We start from the raw sequence: 26206 nt of genomic DNA on the forward strand, positions 1-26206 counted from the left end.
AAAATTCACAAAGTTGTTTTGATTTTTAATAGAGATAGCTTTATTTTTGCCTAGCACAAGTTTCTAACTTAAGTTTCTTGGTATTTTAACTCCTACGTGTTCAGTGAGGTTGTCAGTGGTGATGCAGGTATCCAGGCACTGTGTTCCTAGTTAGCACTGTGTTCCTAGTTAGCACCGTAGCTAAGACTGCAGGATTGCAGCAGGTTGACCCCAAGTACAGGAGTGAAGCCCTGGCTACCACCTCTTGGCATTACATAATTTGATTACCTAGTGAGAAAGGGTGCCACCCAGGAGGGAAAACCAAATTTGGAGTCAATTATGAAGGGATGGCAGTGAGATGGTGAGGAGGTTCAGGAGCCATTCTAATGCAGTTGCAGTTGCCATCTGTGCTGGTCCCCGAGCATTATCAGCTGTTTTGTCTTATCTGGGCCACGCACTCTTCTCCCCATGCACTGGGAGTCCCTGCCAGCCAGGGGCTCTGAGACCAGCTCCGTTGGTGGTGGGTCCTGCTCCTGGCAATGGAAGCAGGTCTATAATTGGCCCATAATTGGATTGGATTTGGCTCAGAATGACTCCCATGCTCTCTCTCCCCTGACAGATAACCAGCAGTAAACTTCGTATATGATTCTGCAGGGAGTCTGGATGCCATTTCTCCGTTGTTGGTGACAATGGAGAGCCTTCCAGAAGAGTTGACCTTTAGGGTGATTATTTGGGGGCATCTTAAAGTAAAAGTTTCCCCAGGTGCATTCGTTTGCTACCTGGTCTTTCTGAAATTAAAGACATTTCAACCTGAGTTTCAAATCTGGGATCAAATCTGTGTGTGTGTGTGTGTGTGTGTGTGTGTGTGTGTGGCATGTTTATATGTATATAAAGGACACTGTGATTTTTAAAAATTAGGCACCAAAAACCCAGTAAACAGAGATGGAAATTGAGATAGTACATTTCCTTTGAAATATGCCTATAGATAGATGTGGGTAGATGAATCCTAGCTATCTTTTTACGTCAGTGAGAAAAGTCCTTCCGGCTGTAAGCACCACCATTATCTGTTCAATTCTGGCCCACAGCATGGGTTGTAAGTAACCCCTCCTCAGCACCTGCTGCAGACTGCCTGGTCATTCTACTTTCTGATTAAAAGGGATCACACCCATTTTCTATAGATGGACTTAATCAGGCTTAATTAATAGTCTTAAAATGAACTTTCTCTGGAGGGAGATGATGATATATCTCACAATCTTCCACCCTGTATGAAGTTGGAAGTTACGTAAGAATGAATTGCAAATTCAATTCCTGCCTACCTGTCTCACAGAACTGTTGTGAACCTTGAAAGAGAGAATGAACATGAAAGTACTTTGGAATTCTCAAAATCAAGTGCAAGGGCATGTTAATATTATTGCTACTATTAGCCTCTAGTTAAAAGATATGATTTGGTTTTTGCCATAAAACCCCAAATAAGTTTCTCTTTCCTCATTGCCTGGCTTGTGATACCCCTCCCCTTTAAGTGGCCATTTCACAAAGTCTCCAAGCTGCCATGTTATTTGGCACCTGTACTTATAACTGGCTGCCTACCTGTTTCGCTCTTATTGCAAAGTAGACATTACTTAATTATCAGATTAAGTAATGTCAGAGAGAGGGAGGGAACCCTCCTAGACAGTAATAACAGTGGAAATTGGATGTGAATGGTGCATAGGCCAGGACAGGATGTCAGAGAGAAGGCAACCAGGGTAGTTCTGGATGTTTAGCTCGCCATAGGTCTTGTTTTAATTTCTGGACCAGACTCCAATAGTGCATACTCTGTGTACAAAAGACTGCTAAAAAGATGAGGTGCCTCTTTTTGGCCACCAAGCCCATTTGAAATACTCAGGAAAATGGTAGCTGATGCATTGTTTCATTTTTCCTTGATAGTAGGAGAGTGGTAGCTTGACTCTCCAAATATTTCTTAAACTGATTTTCTGCAGAGAAAAGTCATAAATTACAAACCAGATGCATTTACTAGTTAAAAATGGTGGAGGGGGTGCGGGTGAGCCTTTGAAGTCTCCAAAGCAAAATGAAAGTGCTCAAGTGAAATATTTGTAATTTTGCTGTCTCGAGACAAGGGCTTTGGAAGCAGGAGCTTCTGCAGGTTTTGAAAAATGGGACTGCAATGCCTCCTCTAGGAGAAAGAGGACACTTGCAGGTGAGAAATCATCTCCCGAACTGGCTCAAGCTCAAACGATTCAAGGTAGGTGGTGGCTGAGAAAGAGATCCTCCGGATGCTTACAAGTGCTTCAGTGAGCGCCTGTTAGTCCCAGACAGTTAATGGGTTTTCATTTTCAGTGAGCTTTTTCATAGTCCCTGGGGAAACACGCAGAGCTACTCTTTAGAGAGTATTTCAGTTAAAAATCTATCAACCCCTGCCCTGGGGAGAAAGGGGCTGAGGACAGAGGGCATGGGCAGGTTGTGGGGACAGCAAAGGGGATGAACACTTTCTGGATGCCACTTCATGCCAGGTGCTCCATCTGAGTCAACTCGCTGTCTTTATGGTCCCCTCTCAAGATTGGCATTATCATTCCTATTTATAGATGTGTCTCAGAGCAGTCAAGAGCTTGCCCAAGGTCACAAAATAACAGAGCTGGAAGTGGAGCACAGGTGTGTCTCGCTGTGTCCAGCACATCCAGTGTCCAGTGTCTTAAATTAAGTTCTTTCTAATGGTACCGTGTTATAGTTAATAATAATAATAGCTACCACTGTGTTAAGGACTTTATACACACTAGGTAATTCGGTGTTTCTCAACCTTGGCACTATGGACATTTCTTGTGGGGGGCTGTCCTGTGCACTGTGGGATGTTTAGAAGCATCCCTGGCCTCTACCTGCTACATGTCATAGTACCCACCCTGAGGTGTGACAACCAAAAATGTTTCCAAACGCTGCTGAATGTCCCTTAGGGTGGGGGGGAAAATCATCCCCATGAGGTAGGTATTTTTTTCATTTTTCAGAAGAAGAAACTGAGGCAGAGCGATTATGCCAAATCACAGACCAAGGGAATAGCAAAGGCAGGGCATGGACTTATGTCTGAATCACCTCTAAATGCTATATGCTTCAACCTTTTCAGTAGAATATCTGTTTTCCAGCATCCTATCTAGAATCTTTCGTTGTCACTTATATTCAAAGGCTGCATCTAGTTTCTTCTTCATTCCTGCTGCAGCCATTATATGCTGTCCCCTCTCACATCCTCACCCAACTAGACTGAGTTTCTTGAGGGACATTGTCTTATGTTGCTTACCTCGAAAGTAGCAGTGCCTGGCACACAGTAGGTGCACAGATGTTCACTTACTAAAGGAGTGAATTTATTCTAGTCCTTCAGTCCTTCCCATTTAAATCTAGGTCATGCTGTTAACTTACATTATGAAGAAAAAGGTTAATTCAGCCAAGGTAAATTCCAAGTAGCCCATGTACAAAATGATTAGGAAATGAAAATTAATTGAGTCTGAATAAATGGATGTTTGAACACTCAGAATTTAATAAACCCATTTGGTAAGTTTTCAGGAATTAATTGTTGCCTCTGAAACTAAAGGGCAGCCATGATTCCTATCATTTGTTTTCAAAATTGGGGATTAGGCGAGAGCTAGGCAGTAAAATGTGTATTACTTGTTAAGGATTTGGCTGGGCCTGCTGCATGCCTTCCAAGGGGGAAGGAAGTGCCACTGTCCTTTCTACAGAAGGCATCCAACGACTTTCAAGCAGTAGGACAGGCTTGCTTTCTGCTATTTTTCCAGCAGTCAAGATGAATTGTTCTGAGACGCCTTTGTGCCACCTGCCTGGACGAAAGCGACTCCAATCTGTCGACTGCTTAATAGAAATTTCCCTCAGTGAAAAGCCAGTTGACCCACCCTGCCTGGGATTAAAGCAGCCACCACCTTGCCATCTGCATAAAGCCCTAAACCAGAGGGTGTGGAATGATCAGTTCACAGGCAGGGAGCGGTGATGAGGGAGTACAAGTTAAATGTGCAAGTCCTGATGTGCTCCTTGTGATTCCTTCTCCTTCTCAAATGCCACAATGTGTGGAGGGAGTGAAAACGAGCAGCGTTGTCACGATGCAGCCAAGCCTGATTAGACAGCCTGGAATTCATTTCCCCAGTTTTCTGCGTGGGCTGCACACAGCATGAGAGGGAATGAGAAAAAAGGCTTCACGGGTAGGAGACGGCTGCCTCATGATGACACACAGACACCTGTCAAGCCCTCGCTCATCCCGGGAGCAAAGGCGGCTCTGCAGAGGCCTGGTGTCCCTCTGCTGCAGTTTGTCAGCACTGGGCCAGGTCCATGTCATCTCCAGCACCCCCACAATAGCTGCTGTTCTGTCCCCTCTCCTCTTCTTCCCCCTCCCCTCCTTTCCTTTTCTTCTTTGCCTTCTCTCACTCTGTCTCTCTTTCATGCTTTCTCTGATATTTACAGACAATAACCCTTCCTTTTTTTTAAGACCCTTAAAAAGAGCAAATTATTTGTGCTTCCCTGCAATGTTTTGCATGAACTTAAGCCAGGTAGATACTCTGTCTGGTTCATATTTGAATCCCCAAAGCTGATATCCTCATACCTGGTGCATGTTTTATGCTTAATAAATGCTTGTTGAATGAATGAATGCATGCATGCATGAATGGATGAGTGAATGAATGAATAAATGAACAAATGAACAAATGAATAAACCAACATGTCAGAGTTGTGGTGTGACCTCTTTGTGGAGGTGACAGTTTCTGCAGTCTCTTTAGACTTTGCTTATTTTACTCTGACCTAACACAGTGAAATATTTGCAAAGCCTGGAAGACTACAACTGAAAGGACATTTTTAAAGAATGCAGTGTGTGAGGGGCCAGCCCCATGGCATGGTGATCAAGTTCAATGTGCTCTGCTTTGGTGGCAGTGGTTCATGGGTTTGGATCCCAGGGGTGGACCTACACCCCTCGTCAGCCATGCTGTGGCAGCAACCCACATACAAAATAGAGGAAGATTGGCACAGATGTTAGCTCACGGAAAATCTTCCTCAAGAAAAAAAAAGAGAGGAAGATTGGCACAGATGTAAGTTCAGGGTGAAGGTGAATCTTCCTCCATTAAAAAAAAAAAGAATTCTGTGAATGAGAGTGACTAAAAGCACTGGCTGTAGAGTATGAGATGACAGTGTTCATCTCACCTCTGTGACTTACAAGCTGGATGACCTTGGTCAAGTTGCATAAGCTCTCTTAGCCTTCCTTCCCCCATAAATGTCATGGGCATCATAGTATATACCCCATGCAGTATGTGAAGCACAAGGTGCAGTGTGGGGCATATCATGAGCGTATAATAAATGCTAGTAATGACAATAAAAATGACGGCATTGATGTTGGTGCTGATGATTACTAATGCTTAACATTAATATTTTAAAATACTTGAGCTGCTGAGATAACCTACTGCTTTCTGACACATTTGAGATGAAAAAAAAAACCCCATAAAATATAGTTGTGTTTAAGGCCTAATACTATAGCTCAGGAATATTCTATATATACCATATACCATAAATATATTTAGTTTACTAATTGACAAAAGAATCATATTTAAGAGTGCTTTATTCCTGTCTCTTATTACTCTGAAGAAATTATAAATATTGGGCTATTAATTATTCTCTTTTTATTAATGTTTTGATTTCTGTACAATGCAATGCATTAATTGCTTGGAACAGGAAAATTTGCAATAAGTTGGTCCCAACATCAACCTCTCAGGTAGATAAATCAAGGTTGCTTACTCTCAGCACTACTAATATTTGGAACTGGATAATTCTTTGTTGTGGGGGACTGTCATGGGTACTGTGGGACATTTACTAGCATCCCTAGCTTATCCCCACTAGATGACAGTAGCAGCCCATACCTCCCCCCAGTTGTGACAACTCAAACTGTCTCCAGATATTGCCTCCCCCTCAACTCCCACACCCTGGCCCCTGAGAACCACTGAGATAGGGTAATGAGTTCCATTGCATTGGGAGCAGAGCAAATGCCAGTCGTAACTGTCCTTTAGCCCATGGAAATCTGTGTGTACAGCATACAAGGTTCTACAGAATTGGGTCCTGAATCACTTCTGCCTTCCACCAAACTGGTTGGAGCAGATGTGCTTCTCTGGTCTCAGGTCTACTCCCTGTAAGCTCTCTCACCAATTCCAGCTGCCTCTTGAGAATTCACATACTAGGTCCTCAAGATCTCTGCTTTAACTTGATAATGCAAAGGCATAAAGATACCTGCACCCCTATGTTCACTGCAGCATTATACACAATAGCCAAGACTTGGAAGCAACCTAGGTGCCCATCAAGGGATGAATGGATAAAGAAGATGTGGTATTTATACACAATGGAATACTACTCAGCCATAAGAAATGATGAAATCCGGCCATTTGGGACAACATGGATGGAACTTGAGGGTATTATGCTCAGTGAAATAAGTCAGAGGGAGAAAGTCAAATACTGTATGATCTAACACATAAGTAGAAGATAAAAACAACGACAAACAAACACATAGCATTGGAGATTGGATTGGTGGTTACCATGGGGCAAGGGGGGAGGGCAAAAGGAGGGATTAGGCTCACATGTGAGGGCATGGAGTATAATTAGTTTTTGGGTGGTGAACATGATGTAATCTACACAGAATTTGAAATATATTATGATGTACATCCAAAAGCTATACAATGTTATAATCCAAAGTTACTGCAATTAAAAAAATAAAAAATAAATTTTTTAAAAATCTCCGTTTTAGCAGAAACCATCCAGGTAGCTTCTGTGTGTTGGCTGTGGAGAGGCTCTTAAAGCAACTGCCACAATCAGCTCTAAGGCTCCTCACATTCACCTTCAGAGTACTTTATGCCCACACAGGCTGTAACCAGGGCCTAGAACAATAGCCTTGCCAGGCAGGAAAACAAATGAATAAGACCTTGATGCAGTTCAGAACCACTGCAGAACTCATCTTTATCCTAACCAAGTGGGGAGCAGAAGAAAAGAAAAGAACATCACAAATCAAAAGAAATGTGGCTTCACTAGAGAGTGAAAAATCTCAGCATAAAAACATTTCCTTCAAAGACACTGAATAAAGCTTCTGTAATTGGGTCAAAGCAGGGAACATTTCAAAATTGAGGGCAAAAAATTTCCAGCAAACCACAGAGAAGACATTTGGAGAAGTTGGTTTTTTTTTTTCAAGTGTAGTTCTATGTAAAACAATAAATCAGTCCTCCATCTACTGGCAGAGGAAAAAGGTTATGAAACCATGATAAGTCAAAGACTATGAGAAATAAGTCACGTTAATTCTGAAGCCTGGAAAGCAACACAAAAAACACTCTTATGAGAAAATGTAGAGTGGAAAAAGCAAGATACAAAACTGTACAGTGCTATGAATGATGCTATGTAAGAAAAAAGTAAAAGGAGAACCAGTTCCCATTTGCTGAGTAATTACCCGATCCTAGGCACTTGCCTGGATATACTGTTTAAAATACATCTCCCTAATCCTTCACAACTACCCTATGAGGGAGATGCCATTTTCTGCTTTTTATGAAACAAAGAAACAGAGACACAGAGCCCAAAGTTGCAAAGGTAGAAGGTGAGACCAAGTCTTCATGACCCCAAATCTCATATTGTTAGCAACTTTGTTGTATTGTACCCCATATGTAAACCCAGGGGCAAAGACTAGAAGGGAAGCTATAAAGTGAGTATTAAGCTAAAATGGTGATCTTAAAGGTGATTACTTTTTATTTCTCAGCTTCTGTTATGTTTTATAGTGTTTATGCAAATAGATTTTTAAAACTAATTACATTTTACCATTTGAAAGGGATGATATTTCCATTCATGCGTCAATTTAATCATCTGCCATTTATGTAGATATCGATTAAGTTTACTCTAAGATGATAAAGGACATGTTTCCCAAATATGTAGTTGCTAATATTGATTCGATTGCTTGATTATTGATTTCAAATCTTTCTTCTTTTTTAATATAGGCATTTACAACTATAAATTTCCTTCTAAACACTGCTTTTGCTGCATCTCACAAATTTTGGTATGTTTTATTTTCATTTCATTTGTTACAAAGTATTTTCTAATTTGCCTTGTGATTTCTTCTTTGACTCATTGGTTATTCAGGAGTGTGTTCTTTAAGTTCCATAACTTGTGAATTTCCCAAACTTCCTTCTGTTATTGATTTCAAATTTCATTCCATTGGGTCCAAGAACATACTTTACATGATTTCAATGCTTTTAAATTTATTGAGACTTGCTTTATGGTCTAACATATGGCCAGTCCTGGACAACATGCCATGTGCATTTGAGTAGAATGTGTACTCCTCTGTTATTGGGTGGAGTGTTCTATAGATGGTAGTTAGATCTAGTTGGTTTATAGTGTTGTTCAAGTCTTCTATTTCTGCTATAGACTGAATGTTTATTTCCCCCCAAAATTCATAAGTTGAAACCTATCCCCAATGTGATGGTATTAGGAGACGAGGCCTTTGGGACATGATTAGGTCATGAGGGCAGAGCCCTCATGAATAGGATTAGTGCCCTTATAAAAGAGACCCCAGAGACCTCCCTTACCCCTTCCACCACATGAGGATAGAGTACAAAGATGGCTGTCTATGAACCAGGAAGCAGGCCCTCACCAGACACAGAATCTGCTGGTGCCTTGATCTTGGACTTCCCAGGCTCCAGAACTGTGAGAGAGAAATTTCTGTTGTTTTTAAGCCACCCAGTCCATGGTATTCTGTTATAGCAGCCCAAACAGACTAAGACGATTTCCATGTTGATCTTCCGTCTAGTTGTTCTATCCATTATTGAAAGTGGGGTATTGAAGTCTCCTGCTATTATTATTGAATTGTGTATTTCTCCCTTCAATTCTGTCAGTTTTTGCTTCATGTATTTTAGAGGTCTTTTGTTAGGTGCTAAATTCACTTTTCATCAAGTGTCTAGGTACGTCAATTTGCCCTCCCGCCAACACTCTCAAAATTAGCCCTTGAATCAGCAGGAATGACCATGATGCATAATGCTTAACATTTAAGAGTAATGAACACTTTATGTTCTCCTCGATCAGAGATGGCATCTCTCTGGATGGTTGATTAGTAAATATGTCTTATCTGGACATAGATGTTCCTTGAAAAATAAAGCCAAAGAATTATTGAAAATTAAATTATTTTCTTCTGGTTTTACATGTTTTTTTTCTCCCCTTTGGAGGACTATGAGCCAAACTTGACATTTTCCCCAATTTTTCAGTTTCCCAGAGGAATAACTTTATAATCAATGAATTAAAGTCAAATTTTTGAGCCCTTTACTGATCTTGGTCGAGAATGTTACCTTCAGCCCTTGAGAGAAAAACTAGTTTTGCTTTTCAAGTAGTAATCTCCCTGAGAATGCAAGGACCTGGAAAGTCTACTAGAACACATTTATAGGGGGCACCAGACTTGCTGTGGTCAGTGCACCAGTAACATTCTACAGATATGCTTTGTGTGCTCAAGATGGATCAGGTGCACCCCAGCATTTAAGGGGTCATATCCTGGCATCATGAAGAAGATACAAACAAGAAAATCAATTCATCATTTTGGTAAGTATTGTGACAACAATAAAAAGAAGGTGCCAGGGACGGGGCAGAGTGCTGGAGGGAGAAGGCACACCTCCCCCAACAGGGCATTATAATGATTCTTTTCAAATCTACAAAATCCAGAATCAAATCAAGGCTGGTCGGCTCATGTGGGGTATGGGGAGAGACTAACAAGATCATGAGGCTGCATATGGGTATACAGGAGTTGCAGATCATTCCAACTCACTCTCACTTATTTCCCTATAGCAATGTTTCTCAAAGTATGGTCCAACACCCACTGGGGGACCTCAAAAGACTTCCTGATTCAAAAATGCAAGTGCTTTCCTCAGTTCTTAGAGAAAAATGGGGATTAACTTGATAGATTTTTACTTATATACATGGGCAAAAGCTACTAAGTGAGTTATTAAGAATCACTACAATTTAGCATTTTCCTGAAACCCTAGTTTAGTGCATAATCATGAAGTCTGGCTGCCACATAACATGTGGCCATGCTGCAATGTCCAACACAGAGAGAAGGAATGCCTGCAACTTCAGAATGACAATTTCTTGCTAGTGCTTCATCGGTCCCAGGGCTTTCAATTGCTGCTATCTTTGTGTACATTAACATAATTGTAGAATTATTCTTAGAGATTATCTTTGTTAATTACTTTTCTTGTAATTGCTGCATTGCTACCACTTTGATACTTATTTTGTTCCTCTCCAATTCTTTGTTATCACTGAGTTATTTTACCACTGGAAAAAGAGAAGAGATGGTGTGGGCAGGTTGCAGGAGCTTGTTTTGCTCTTCCCCAAAAGTCAAAGAATTATTGCCCTAGAGGAACTGTTTGGTCTCACCAGGCCAGCCCATTAATGATGCTCTGGACATTTATATGTCCAGAGGCTACTCTGAGCTTCTGTTTAAACCATTCCATTCCTACCATCTCCTTGAAATTGTCACTGACCACAAATCATTGTGAGTTCCCCCTTTCATAAGCCATAACATTGGTTATCTCTACTGCCTACTTGTTAGTGGGTCATAAATAGCCACGGGATATCTTGAATCATTGAGCTATCTAACTCTTGAATTGTTATCTACCTTTTGAAGTATATTATTTTTATCTTTCCATCAAGATTTAAGTATCCTGAGAGCAGGGACCAAGTTGAACATCTATATATCTTAGCATGGAATAAAGAAAGTGCCCATGGTACAGACCCTAGTTACAAAGGTTCTTTACTGAGCACCTGTGGTCTGATCTGAGGGTTGAGAGGGAGCAGGAATGGGCACAGAGTCTATTGGATACTAGCTCTTAGCAGTTCTCCAGGTTCCCCAGACCCCTGTCCATGAAGTCTGAGGTGAGAAACAAGCAAATGAACTGATGGTGGCTTCTGACGGTGGACATGGGGGATTCCTGAGCATGCAACAAACAAACAGGCATGGGAGGGTCAGAAGCCTCTTGGTTTTCAGACATTGCCACTGGTCCTGTCTCTTCATCTGGCTCCTGGACTTAAATCACCTTAATTCACCATCTGGCCACCTTAAATCACAGCCAGGAGAATCCCAAGAGGTATGTGGCTGTATGCGTGACCTTCCCTGCCCCGTGCCTATTCCAGCTTGGATTGGGGCCTCATTTACGATACTCCCATGTCTCTTAGTCTTGAGTCGGTATGTGCCATCTCTGTGTTGCCTAATTCTGGTTCCTGATTAGGTCCAGGCCCTAAGTCCTTTGCCACAAGCCATGATTCCTGATCCTGGCTAGTCATTGGCCTTTCTGGTTCTTGTCCTGTAATGTTGTTAATCAATTTCTATGAACAGTTCTAGCCAGGACACAGGGCAAGGAAAGAATCTGAAATCCCACTTAAGAGTCGGTGCTGATCTCAGCTGGAACGAGATGCTGCTCTGTCTTATATGTCTAAAGTGTTGTAATAGTTATAACCTGGACTTTGAGCCTTAAGTCTTGTAGTTTTCACAGTGTTTGGCATTACGGACTTATTCACTCAATCTTCAAACAACAATCTGTTTGATTAAATCACTGACCAATACATGGTGAGGGTAGATGACAAAGTGGTAGCCCAAGAAGGAGGAAGTCAGTCCAACCAGTGAGGGGCTAAATCATGGCTGGTCCAGGGTATTTATTGCTTATGAGTCCACTGAATCAACTAATATTAAGAAATGCCCTCCCTCTGTAACCACAAACCACGACCATGGAAGTCTCAAAATCTGACATATTTGCAGGAGGAGAATTGACGAGTCAAAAAGCACACCAACTTAATACTTCTTCTACAAGAAAGAAAGATCATTCCTTGGCTTAAAACAATGACTGTACTCATTTGGAATTCAAATCAATTACCCTGACAACTTAGGTTTTCATATTCCTGTAGAATAAGGACAAATTGGCCTCTCTGAGGGCTTTTGCATTATTAGAATTTGTTCAGGAGAGAAGAATCACTAAAGTCTTCTCTGAGAAAATGAAGGAGCAAAAAATTTGCTCTGGATACTCTGGTACCTTTTCAATATTTTATTGAGTTGATATTGTTCCCTGTTACTGTAACCATAGATCCAAGGCTACAGAATCAACCTTGCTGCCGAGTAACACAGTAAGAACCTCTCTGAGCTAATTTTAAAACAGCATTCCTTTGAATTTTCAAAACCAAGTTCTTCTGAAACTGCAACTAGGGTTAGATTTAGGTCAACATGGATTTCATAAAAGCAAAACCCTTTAAAGTTTGCATTAAAAATTCATGTGTCTAACTGAACAGGTTGGGTGATGATAATAAATATTACAAAAAGTTAATTTCCCTTCTCCGGCCTTTCTCACAAGAAAGTTCGGAAGCTTCATCCCAAGCATATTAGAATATTTCATCTCAGCTTGGCAATACAAGCAGGACTGAGTATAGTGATGCTTAGTCATTAATTGGTTGCATTCTGTCATAAATGATAACAAGTGCATGTAACTGCCCTTCGCGTCAGTTCCTGCTCATGTCGCTTTGTCCCCGTTCAGGTTCCTGGGATTCATTCTATGGTCATAGAACCCACTGTAGAAGCCCCATTGCTGTGCTTGCCTCCACCATCTATGTGAAGATGTCACCTGAACACCCACAGAGAGTGTGCAATCCATCTGGAAGGTACAGCGGAAGGAAGGGGTGAAGCAGTATAGCAAGTAGGTGAAAGCACTAACTTTGGAGTCAGACTCCCTCTTTAGGATGCACGATAGATGGGGAAAATCAGTCTCTCTATGACTCATTTCAAGAATTGGGGCCATATTGGGTATCATGGGGCTTAGCAGAAACAACGGATATAACGCTCTTCACACAGTATCTGGCACATGGTAAGTGATTAATAAATGTGTCTAGTGTTCAGCACAAAGTAGATAATAAATATTGGTTGGATAAATGAGTGAGTGGATGGATGAATGAATGAATGAATGGACAAGCAGCCGGATAAACACCTGTTTTATGTTCCCAGTATAGATTCCTCTTATCTAGACTTAAACTTCTGCTTAAGAAATAGAATAAACAGTGCATGGGGGGATTCAGTCGTGTTGGATAGAGAAGATTTGCTCCCAGGGTCTCATAGGAGAAAGTGTGATGACTTTGGCCAATTCCACAAGCCCACTGCTGGCAGAATTTCCATACCAGTCCACAGGTTTCAGGTCTGCAGATGAAGGGTGGGGCTGAGCCCTCACCAGGGGATGATTATTGAACAGATCCAGTCAAAATGAAAATAAGGTCACAGGCGCTGCTTACAGTGCCTCTTTGGGTGTCAGGTACAATTTTGAGTCTACCCTTCCCTAGTTCACATCCAGAGTCATTACTGGGTCCTCTTGGTCTACTTTACACACAGCTGGGTCACCTCCAAACCTCCTTAGCTCCTTGCTCCTCTGATCCTCCAGCTCAGGAATAGCTCATTGATCTTTGCGGCATCTGGGTGGGGAAACTGAGGCATGGAATGAGGGACCCCAAGATAAACGTTCCTCAAGGCCCCCTCCCAAGCATCTTTCCTCTCCCAACCCCATCCTTCCCCAACTAAGAAGGTGATCAGAAAGGAGATGGCAGGCAAACATCCTCAATGGCTCTCTAACTGGACATGGAATAATATAGGCCCCAAAGCTTGGCTTTATGTACCAGAAAACCTTTGCACCAGACATACTTGAAGGCCCTGATACTTAATAAACACTTCTGGAATTCTAGACTCCTTCTATGGAAGGCTTCCTTAAACCATTTTATAGTCATCTTTTGGGCACAAAGGAAATAGTTTTTCACTTACCTTTTTTCTTCCAACTACTGTTCAGCTTTGGGGACATATTTCAGTTCACTTTTAATATTCTGGATCTCCGATAGGTTGACTGCAGGTCCTGGAAGTTTCTTCGCTCCTGGAATTGGCTTCTTCTCCTCTTCTGTGGTGGGAGGAGCACCCTAAAGAGAAAAAAAAGAAAGAAGAGAGATGCAGCTCACTGAAAATGACATTTGGTCTCCCTGGGTCATGGACATGAGCCAGAAAAAAATTAAAGCAAGAATAATTTCAGAGTATAATTCTAGCAGAGTGACTTCCTCTTGTGCTGTTGACACCCTCAGAGTTTCAAGAAGATCTCCTGAAGTTTGTAGAGGAATGTGGAATAAAGTTGGAAGAAGAAAACAAGTAATTTCCACATGACTTAGGAAATGCTAGAGTGCTGTTCACTATCTGATAACTAATAAAAATTACCACTGGTTAGGGGCTGGCCCCGTGGCCGAGTGGTTAAGTTCGCGCGCTCCGCTGCAGACGGCCCAGTGTTTCGTTAGTTCGAATCCTGGGCGTGGACATGGCACTGCTCATCAGACCACGCTGAGGCAGCGTCCCACATGCCACAACTAGAGGAACCCACAGCGGAGAATGCACAACTGTGTACCGGGGGGCTTTGGGGAGAAAAAGGAAAAAATAAAAAATCTTTAAAAAAAAATTACCACTGGTTAGAAGGAGTTGTGTTTCCCAGAGAAGCATCTTACGAGATCAAATTTAATTTGGTATCGTATGATCATAATATGCCTGAACAGCAGAGATTTGTAGAATGTTAGTGCACGGCTGGCTCTAACAATGACTTAGTCCAGGAGTTTTCAAATTTTTGGTTTGGGGTGCAGTGGCTGCCAGCCTTTGTTCCAATGACATCTCTGGGAAGCATAAACAAACTGAAACTGACATAAACAAAACCTCTTTGAATATCGATGGGATGGAACAACAGAGGAGGCCCAGCTCTCCCCTCCTGCTTTGGAAAAGTATTTTAAATTTCCTATCATTGAATGTTTTTATGTTGTTTCAGCTTTAGGGCAAGACCATATCCTGTCCTTTTTTTGTGGCTCCTCCAATGCCTGGTACAGAAGCAAACATGCCTACTTGTTGATGGTTGTTTAGCTGATTAATCCTGAGAATGTACCATAGTAACAAATCTATGCTTCTATGTACATACACCAATCACACATATTAACAATGATTATAAGACAGTAAGATCAGTTGCTTTGTGTCGCTCCTAGAACTCCAACTCATTACTACAGAAGAAAGTTGCTTGTTAGCTCATTCCTACTATTTGCTAGAGTTGGGGGCATGTTCTCCGCGGCCCTGGAAGGAAGGTGCTGAAAGGAACACTTGATCACGGTGGCAGCCACGAGAACACACCTCTCGGATCAGTTTCCTGCAGGGAGGGTAATTGAATGACGGCCCCAGCTGCTTTGCCCTGAAACCTGCCCATCACCATGCTGAGGTCACGCTTCCCACGGCTGCTCATAGCCAATGACTGAGTGCCACAAGATCCCAAGGCGGGTCCATTCCCGGGAGACATGAGACTCCTCTGGGAGGGACTTTGGCTCCAGAATTTTCTTTAGAATAGCACTGAGGTCTAAGATGCTTCTGCCCAACCCTCTGTCCCACTCTCCTTCATCTACATCACAGTCTGATGACTCTCCCATTTTCCTTACAAGTGCTTTCCCCAATAAATATTTTGCACATTGAATTCCATCTTTGGGTCTGCTTCTTGGAGGACCCAAACTAACACAGTCCTGATGTGAGACTGGCAGAGTTCCAGCTGCTCGGCCAACAACTGAGTGGACCAATACAATTCCAGGGAAAAGGAATAAGAAACCGCACTTTGCCTCGGATTCAACTTATGCCCATGCTTGGTGCCAGCCTACCGAGGCATCCCTGTCACCCGGGGATTAAAGCAATGCTGTGCTTTAGCTGCCATCTGGTTCCTACCTCTAGTTCTCAAATAGGCTAGAACTGAAAGGTAAAGAGAAGAAAGTGTTCAAGTTTCCCAAACTCTAACCAATTGTTTGGTAGACATGCCCTTTATAGAAGTGTTTTTAAATTGCTTATTTGAGGGCATGAGTAGAAATTTAAAATATTGAGGTGCTAGTCTACTAAGGGCTAATGGTTTTTCCTATAGTCATTTTCTGTGAATCTGGCACAGCGCTGATGAAATAGCTAGCCTGTCACCCACATGAAATGATAAAGTTATTCAATGCAGACTGTACCTGTTGCAAATATCCGGAAAATATTGCTTCCCCAAGTCAATGTACAGAGCCATAGGATCGGCCTCCTTTCATCATGCATACACACTCATCATATAAAAATACAGATTTAGAAACAATAATTAAAATTGTTAAACATCCACTTGGAGGACCAGGTATTCCAAAATGTTCTTTGCTAGGCTGTTAGAAAGAGATTTTAAACAAGGCTATAAAGTGTTTTTTAGCAGTGAAATGAATAATGTTTCCTCACTTATAAATGTTCCCATGGTTGTTAGGTGGGTAAATCTTAATAAAGAAGCATGAAGGAGAAAAATGTTTCCAATTCCTTCTGTTAAGTTCCCAGGTAGGTTACATTCACTATCTTTGTAATATAAAAATGTGCTATATTGGCACATTTAACACATAAAGCCTATATGTAGTTATGTGTCGATGTGCAAAGGTTTATTCTGTGTATGTTCTGTGTATGTTCACAGAATAAACCTTTGCACACAGATAAAGGATGACAATATTTAATATTAGGCACTTTCAAATTATTAAAACCTTGCTGCACTGTGTTTTTTATTTATCAAGGTAAGTTTTAGCACCTGACTTGGCAATGTCAAATATAATGGAAAATTATAAGTGGTTATACTTAATAAGTAGATATTATAATATTGACTCAAGAAGGAGGTTAGTGGTGGTGCAGATTCTTAACTGATCCTTCTCTCATCTTTTAAAAAGTAATGGGAACCAGATTCCATTTCTTCTATGAATATGTTATTATAAGAATTACAATAAATTAAAGCATGAACAAGCAGGGTTCCAGATGGCCTCATTTGACTAATAAGTACGTTCTTTTTTTTTCTTTTGTGAGTAGATATTTGAATTGAGCAGGACGTGAAAGATAGCCTTTGGTTTAGATAAAGAGAGCTTGAGAGAAGGCTTGTCAAGCCCAGCACCATTCCCAGTTTCAGGAAGGGCTGTTCTCAAGGGAAATGTTCCCCTTGGGGGTGACAGAGTATTTGTAAAATTTGGCAAAATGGTGGACCATTTTCTAGCTATGTCGCCTTCATCTCCCTCTTTACTACCAGATGCCCTACTGAGTTTTCTCCTAAACTCTCTTATGTGGGGCAAACGGTCTGATGTGCTCGTTCCTGTTCAAATGCTGAAGTCTTAATAAGAACAAACACACTGCTAGCTCTTCTAAGTTACACGTACTAACTCATTCAATCCTCATATCCACCCTATAAATGGGGTCCTATCATTATCCCTATTTTACAATTGAGGAAACTGAGGCACGAGGGGGTAAGAAACTTGCCCATAGCCACACGGCTAGGATGTGGTGGGACCGGAATTAAATCATGTGTTTGCATTGTGTAAAGGGCCCAGGTGGAGAGGGAAATAATTAACAGAAAATTCCAATGTGCTATTTTGTGGCTTAATAATGATGGAATTTCAGTCAAAAGAGATTTGGGACGCAGAGTAGGGGCTTGTCAATACCCTTCAAATTACTTTAAGCAAGGGGCTGCCTTCTCTTATGCAAAAGACCAGCCATGCTTATTAGGATTTGGCTGTAAGGCCTCTGTGTGGGGGACCTGCCACACTTTGGCTGCAGCTAGTGGATAGAGGGTGCACCCTAGCTCTATAAGAAGAGCAAAGGGCTCACAGAGACCATAGGTGGGCCGGAGACCCAGACAGTGCTCACAGGCCCTGTCAGCCAGCTAAAAGGCTCACTCTGGCTTTCTGCTGGGGTATATCCTCTTCTTCAGGTCTGAGAGGGTGTCAGGATCGAGATGGGGGAGCTACTGGCTGTGATAGAGGTGGCTTGTTCTGGTCAGGGACGGTATGTTATGATCTCCACTTTATGCAGTGATTATCTTAATGCAAGGCTAGGTAACAAATCCCAAATCTAAGAAAGAAAAATGCAGATTCCATTTTCCCATTCAAACTATGCCACAAAAGGTGGCTGGGACCTCAAGTGAGGCCACAAAATCCTAGTTAACCCACCTTGTAGCTAAGCCAAGCTGCCTAACTTCTCTGCTTACAATGTTTTCATGAGAAACTTACTCTAAGATCCAGGCCAGAACTTGAGTCATTGGATCCCACCCCTCCTTAAGACCCCACAAGTCCTGAGAGTTCATTTCTGGCCTTACAATAAGGGAGTACAACCCCTAAACTCCACCCTCCGGACCCATGAGTCCCATAAGAAAGGTGTAGGTCAGCTCAATAAACATGCCTGGGGTCTCTGGATCTCTGTGGCTACCTCACTCCCTTCCATCCTGTGAAGAATATTGGTTGGCCATTTGTGTGTGTGGTTGGTCATAAACTAGGTGTTCACAAACCAGGCTCCATCAGTTCTTGGCTATTTTACAATGTGCTGGAACCATCATATTGGGGGTATGGCAAGAGTGAGAGCAAAGTGTTTTCCCAGTCCCTCAACTGGGACACTTGTATGAAGGAGAGGGCCACCTGTATCACAGATGGAAAATGAGATGCAAGACTCCAAAACAACTGTTACATCAGTCAATTTAGTGAGAAAAGAGGGTCAAGCTATCTTCTAACTGATTGTCATGGTAGTGACAGACATAACTTAAGAAGAAACACAGGAAGAAAATCTAGTTACAGATAAATGGAGGTATAGGAAGAATTCCACTGCCCTCCCTTCTACTTCCTCATGCCTTTTTCTTACAACATGCAAAATAATAGACCAAGGAGTCCTTCATGAAAATTGGCTAATTAGATCAATCAATGAACATTATTTATTGAAAACCTGCTAGGCTATGCCATGTTGGTTCTATCACTGATTCTTTCCTCAGAGTGACCCTCTGAGGAATGGAGGGGATTGTATTTTGCAGACATAGGCTCAGAAATACTTGACCACAGTCCCAGAGGGAAAGCTCATGATCATGAGTTAACTGGATGGCCAAGTTAGCAGCATCAGAACTTGAGATTATATACCATAAAGCAGGGTATGCTTTATGCCAGGTATACCATACCAGGGTATGCTGGGTCTTTTCAACTTGCATGTTCAAAATTTTTATTCATTGAAGGTGACCTAGTGGCTGAAATTCCAGAACTTGGTGATGTCACTGAAATACTCCATCTTCTCCTTTCAGAAATTATCTTTCTATTGATAGGGGGCTGGAACCAGTAACGTAGGACCACGTCAGGAATTATTTACAGAAAAAAGGTTAGATGATGGACAACCAAAGTTCTATTTGGAAACTTTGAAATGGTGATAGGTGTTTCTTTGGGGCAAATACCAAAAATGTCACCTGCAAAAGTTAAAAAAGCCTTTCCATCTTTTTAAAACAATAAAATACAGTTGCTTTGCCCTATGGCTTTATTTAATTCCATTTTCCTTGTCTGGTGCTAATGACATGCTCCAAAACCATAATTTTTTTTTTTCCAGAATCAGACCTTCCAGGTTTCATCAGAAAAGTGATGAGCGGGGAAGAAATATAAACATTTGGGGAGGGAGCTCTTCCCTAGTAATTGCGTTCATTGTTAATGTTAGCCACCATTTCAGAAGACTGGGTATTTGAATTTGGAGGAGAGGTAAAGAATTAGAGGGAGGAGAAAATACGGAAATTGATATACTCCCTTGCAAAGTCCTCTTTTCAAAGGAATTACCCAGAGATTGGGGATTTTTGTTTGAATCCACAAGTAATTTAACCTGATTATTACCTGCGCTCCCACTGGGGTTCCCCACTCATCAGAAGCTATACTAAATACATTGTACTCAGGTCAACAAAAGCTCCAGGGTGAAAACTTACCAAGCTAGTTACTGTCTCCGGACCAAGAGCATCCAAGAGGCTACTCTCCCCTCGCACACACACACAAACACACACAGGCACACAACCATTCAACAAACTGGATGTTAAATTCAGCATCTTTAAGTAACTGTGCCAGGCACTTAAATTCGGCTGAAGGGAAGTGAAGGGCAGTGTGTTTCATGGCTGATTGAGCAAGACAACCAAAGAAATGTCTCTACTACATGATGACTCCTTGACTCACATCCCTTTGTGCCCTCCCTTGTCCTGGAGAGCCAACCCTCACCTCGCCTCTGCCCCTCTCTAGTCAGGATTTGGAGGAGAAAGACAGTGCAGAGCTCTGCCAGCTAAGTTTTCCTCACCTCCTCCGTTTCTGGAGTACATTCTTTTTTTCTCGGGGGTTGCCCAGCTCCTGGTCGAAAGGCTCCCATTGGAATATTAATATTTGCCTATAAGAGAAAACAGGTAAGATTTAGCTCAAGAAAAGTAAGAAATTGCAATGACATTCTGAGACGGTAATCGTTGTGAGGAAAAATGCATCTGAAAAGTACACCTCTTTAAAGCTTCTTACTTCAATAAAATTGCTGTAATGACAGTATAAAAATATGCAAAGGAAAATTCGACTTCCATTTACTACAGATTTCTGGTACTCATCCTTAGGTCTGCGCAGTGATTTCATAATTCCCCACTGGATGGAAGAATTTGAAGACAGTTTGTTTTGGCTCTTGTCCTCCTGTGGTGCTTAATATTGTCCTCTCTCTGTAATGAGGAAGGGGCATATAATGATAGGAAAGGAGGAAACAGCATCGCAGAAGCCACCCCACACCTTAGCCATCGTTCAGGTTCCTTCAAATTTACCACGGCAGGGGGGCACTCATACCTCCTAAACCGCCTCCTCCTTGCCATAATGTCTTGTGGCTGTCCCAGCACTTCCTTAGGTCTCTGTAGTTGACATTCTTCTACCTTCTCTCCAACACACCACTGTGTGAGTCAGTGCGTAAGGAGAATGCTGGAAAGTCAAGTTCATTGGTATCGCAATTCATAGAATCTTGTCCTTTATTAAGATAACATACTAATCTCCATCAGCAGTAAACACAAAATACCTTCTGGTAAACATGAAATATGCCGAAAGTTAGATTATGTGAGGAATATACTAACACTAATTTGAACTTTGGGAAGGGCATACGTAAATTTGAGTTTTTTCTATATTTCATCTGATATCAAAAGGCAAGAATATTTAATGCAGACCAAAAACATCTTCAACCAATAGTATCACTCACATAAAACAAGCATTAAAATATTTTTTTAAGGTAGAACACAATTTTTTTTCCACTTAAGATAAAGCATTGTCTTATGAGTAATTGGATATGTGGGCTTGAAAAGTTAAAATTGAACTTTGATGTTATGCATGAAAATGACACCTGAGTAAAAGGAGCAAAATATTTTGTTACCTTATGCCACAGTTTGGATGATTTGGATACCACACCAAATAAAATGATTGGGAAGTGTGGTAAGGTCCATTTGGAACCGCCTGGTATGAGCTCTGTTGCCGGGGGAATGTTTAACTCAAGACATAGGAAGTATCCAGTGTCCATGTTGAGGCAACATAGCGGGTCTGTGTTCGGCTCCTGAGAGCAGGAAGTGACTTTTTCTACCTAGGGACTTTAAAACTCCCTTCCGTACTAGAATAATTCTGATCCCACCGAAAGGAAACAGATCCAAAGTGTTTGTGGTAGATAACAAGAAAGGTACATCACCATTCCTAGAGCCAATGAACCAAGAAGTATTTTTGATCAGTAAGTACCATATATGCTAAAATATTAGTGCAGCACAATTTTAGAGAGAAGCATTTTGGAAAACCTAAGGTTGAGCCTTCTATGCTATTCCTCTGCTTAATGGAAATATCAGGTGTCTTAGAGTGGGAGGAGGAGGAGACATAAGACAACGGGAAAACTATATCTTATGTGGTGGCAAATACGGTAGCATACTTCATGGATTCCAAGATACACCTCTTTTAATATCTCTGAAATCAGAAGGTATCTTACAACCAATGGTATCTACAATTTCAATTGACATGTTTGTTTTATTTCTTAGCAGGACATAATATAATGGTATTTTACAATTGACCGTGTCTTAGATTGGATGAAATATCATTAAGGGTCCTGAAATAAGATCAAAATAATGTTAATAAGAGCCACAGAAGATGATCTATATTGAACCAATAAGTATTCCATTACTACAGTTTGGATGAAAGAAGGGAAAAGTCGATATAGGGACTACTTGGGAGAAGGTTAACCAGTTAAAAGTTTAGTTAGGTCACCACCACCCCGATCCATTTGTTAAGCATCTATAGGTAGCATCTTCCAAATGGTGAGTTCAAAATATTGTTTCTGAAAGACCTTATTGCTAAACTAACGCATTTAATCAAGTGTGTGTGCTCCATAGTAGGTTGTAGTTTTCAGTAAGGGAACATATAAAGGTCATCCAGGATGATATATTCGGCAAAGCACATGCTATGGGAATACCACCTTTTCCTGCTCGGAGATTAATTTTAGCAATGCATATAGCCTCTCCATGGTACATGGGTGGCTTATGGTAATGAGAAGAGCCCACTGCTAGGAGTTGCTACAGATTCTCTGCGCTTGAAAAAGTGACAACTGCTCTGGGTCTCGTCTTTGCCATTTGTAATGTGAATGTTAGGCTGGGTCAATAGTTTTCAAACCTCTTAGCCACAAAACCTTTCCTTCAAGTAAAGTGTCATGAGAACATCCAAAATGCAATATAGGTGGAGGCTGAGTTGCTGTGTTTGGTGTAGCACGTCTGTTAAGGTGTGAGGGAGCCCAGAACCCCATCTGCTTCCCCCAAGTCCTGGGCCATGAGTAGTTCCTTGGAACTTGGGGACCCAATCTGACAACGACTGCAAGAGATCAGCCCTAAGTGGATGAGTATTAATATGTATTTAAAATGTTTGCTCTGCCTATTGTTTAAGGTGTCTATAATTTACTTTAAACTACTTTATATTTTATATGCACAGGTTGGTTTAAACTTCAACTCTAGGGAACTCTATTGCTCTAATTGGGAGTTTGTCCTCCTGGGCTGTTAGGTGGTAAAACATCACAAAGACCACATTCCCAAGATCGCTATTCCAAGTGCTTCTGTTAGCCATAGCTCCACCAACACCTGAGGTTTCGATCTTTGAGGTAATGTCAAAAATAGGTGAAATAGCAGAATGGGCATTAGAAATGGCTTTTCTTGATGAAATTAAAGGATGTTAAGATATGTAGATTGGTTAAAATATTTTAGAGACAATCCTCACCCTGCTGAACAGAGTGTAAGAATCTGCTGCCTCTAGCTTGCGTCTTCAGAGACCAAGATTGAGGAATGATCCCTATGTGGGCCTATCTCGAGCCATTAATAATGAGGATTTCCAGCTGGCTGCTGCCAACCAAGGGCAACAGAATCCAATCGCCCCACCTGCCTCACGTGAACCTTTTATGCAAGGTGGCAGTCACTCAGAACACTTAAAGGGACAAGACCTGAGGCTTCATCGAGCTCACAGACAGACTATGAATGGTTTTATGCTTGCTTGCTAATGAATGTGTGTTTAACAAACATCTGTGTGTGGCAGAGTTTGCTTTGAGACTAGCTTTCATCTCAACCTGGTGGTGAGGTTATGGGACAGTAGCTACCCACCTCCCCGCCCCATCCACCACAAACTACCTTATCCACCCCAAACCCCAAGATTCAGCCTGGGTGGTCACGACACCTGCATCCTCACAACAAACCTCTGAGGTTTGTACTATCATCTTTGTTTTACTGATGAGGAAACTGAGCCTCAAAGAGGTTAGATGATTTGCTCAATGCCACACGAACAGTGCAAGGAATGCCAGGATTCCAAATCGAAGCTGCCTGACCTTAGGGACAGACCTTTTTACTCTATCAAACCCCTCTCCAAAGAGCTCTTTGCACTGGACCAAAGTCAGCTCTAAGCACTCTCAAATTCTTGAAACTAGCTCTAAAATTGCAGGCTTACACTTTGAGAATGGCCTTTAAAAAGGGGCACACAAAATGGATAATTCCAGAATAGGTGTCAAAGAAAAGCCACATTGAAAAATGAGCCATTAACTCACCGACTTGATGCTTTTTCATCTTTAAAGCATCACTCAAGAAACCAGGAACCTAAATGGGTTTTTTTGACAGCAAATATTGACAGGATCCAAAGCAGCCTAAGAACGTGTCAAGTATCCAATCATTAATGTACACTTTAAGGGAGTGTCAGAGGAGTGCTCTGTAAACGATTAGAGATGTTTCATTAATATAATTATAGGGTGGTGATATTTGAGTGACAAATTATAGACTAAAGTATAGCCATAAGAAAAATTCCTTACAACTTGAATTTGATGTAACTCTATAGACCTGTCACTCTCTGTTTTTATTCTATTGGCCAGAGAATTGTATCATATTCTTGTCTTTTTCACTGACTTGTTCTGTTTGAATGCGAATAAAACAACTTCTCGATGACTCAATTTCTCCATCTGCAAATTGGGTATGGTATTTGCTACTCAAAATGGGTTTGGAATATGAGCTACATTTTTATGAAAGAATAAACAAACCCAGAAAAAGTCTAACATCAATGACCTGGAGTTGATAGAAGGTTGGACTTTCTTCTCTATATAGATTCCATATAAATGCAAAGGAGGCTGGCTTTTGTTTTTTCCCTTTATAACACATTCCCCCACATTTCTTTTCCCTCCTTGAGGTTTATTCATCTTACGTATTTTTAAATATGCCCCTGATGCAGCAGAGCCAGTGCATCACTTTCCCAAGCTATACATAATTTGTTACAACCTCAAAGTTGGGAATGGAAAAAATCTACTAGATCATCTTTTGCCAGAACAGGATACAGTTCCCTGATAATAGACCTATCTGATGTGAAACGAATACCACACTTGATCTCACCAGGTGAAGAAAAGTAGAAAGAATTCCCTGTAAGTTAATTCCACTACTCCCTTAATTATTTGTGTTGTTCTCCTGCTTGGCTCCAGGCTTTGAGCCCAAGGATTCTGGAAACAATATTCCCTCTACGGCCACTCCTCTGTGACTTACAATGGAATGACATCTTCTTTCCCCAGTGGGTTGCATTCTGATAGCTGCCAGCCACTGGGCACTGACAGTCCCTATACACTTTGCTTTCCACAGCCATTGTTCTCTTATCTACCCCTTCGTTTTGGTCCCCACTCTGTCTCTCCTTTTAATGCTGAGGCTTTTGGAGTTTCCTCCCATTGCATATTTGTCTCAGATGACCCCCTACTGATTCTATCTTTAGTTTTCAAAGGTGCCCAGCAGCTCCTGCCAGAATCTATAGCTCCCCCATGCCTTTCTCCCATGCCGAGGGCAGAGGAAACCCTGTAGGGTTGCATTTTGCAGTATTTCTTTCTATGCCTTCCTATTCTTACAGTCCTAGTCCTTCTCTGAATGGAGCAGAATATGGCATTTTGAGATTTCTAGCATCTTCACAGAAGACTTTCAGAAACAGGTGTATTTTCCCAGCAGCTGTTTAGAAAATGAGATTCTTATTTGATATATTAGTGTAGATTGAGAGACGGACACACGCACACACGCACACACATACCAATTAAAATATAGTCCAACCTATTTTAAAATAAAATTCTATATCACTAGAATGCATTACTTCTTTGTCTGTAGGGATTCTTGAAATGTGGAATGGATTCAGAACACACAAAACTTTCCCACTCCATACAATTTTGAGAAACTCCCACTCAGCCACTGTTCTTCACCCATGATGTTTCATACTGAAAATTTTTCTTTTTTTTCCCCTCTGTTCTCAACACTTTTTGTTCTCTTCAGTAAGTTCCTGAATGACTCAACTGTAGTCTCGTCATCCAGGGAAAAGCAGATTTCAAGCTATTAAGATAATGTGTACAATTAGTTGGGGGCAGGTTATATTTCTGAAGTACTCGTGAATGTCAGCCTCAAAATATGACATCTTTTAACCAATATATGACTGCTTGCCTCACGTCATCAATATGGAGCCCTGGTCAGAGCAGCAAAGATCACTAGCTGGGGGTAGTGCTGAACCCACTCTAGAGTCAGACTGCTGTATTCAAGTTCTGGCTACACTTTAAAGAAACCAGCATTGGAAATCATAAACAAGGCATTATGGTGTTTTACCTAAGAACGAAACAGTAGATCCATGGTCAAAGAAAAGGCCTTGATTCTACATTAAAACAAGCGGCAAATGAAAGCCTATTTTTTATGTTTTAAATTTAAATAAAATATTAAGGGAAGGTATGTATCATTATTATTATTTACAGCTTTCACTGATGTCTTTGATAAACTGACCAACCATGGGTGGTGATAGTCTATTCCTTTGTACCAAGGATTGTCATATACCTGGAATC

At 41.3% G+C, this 26206-nt stretch overlaps 1 protein-coding gene across 5 annotated transcripts in view; it reads right to left on the reverse strand.

Moving 5' to 3' along the window:
- Positions 1–26206, reverse strand: part of SMPX (small muscle protein X-linked) — a 128442-nt gene that overhangs the window by 16890 nt on the left and 85346 nt on the right. For all 5 annotated transcript variants that reach the window (XM_070603427.1, XM_070603426.1, XM_070603428.1 and 2 more), the window contains 2 exons: positions 20147–20233; positions 13799–13947 (listed from right to left, as the gene is read on the reverse strand). In XM_070603427.1, coding sequence (XP_070459528.1) covers positions 13813–13947; positions 20147–20233 — 222 coding nt within the window. In that variant the 3' untranslated portion in view covers positions 13799–13812. The remainder of the gene's footprint in view (positions 1–13798; positions 13948–20146; positions 20234–26206) is intronic.

The sequence above is a fragment of the Equus przewalskii genome, chromosome X (genome assembly GCF_037783145.1).
Source record: "Equus przewalskii isolate Varuska chromosome X, EquPr2, whole genome shotgun sequence".
Taxonomy (NCBI): domain Eukaryota; kingdom Metazoa; phylum Chordata; class Mammalia; order Perissodactyla; family Equidae; genus Equus; species Equus przewalskii.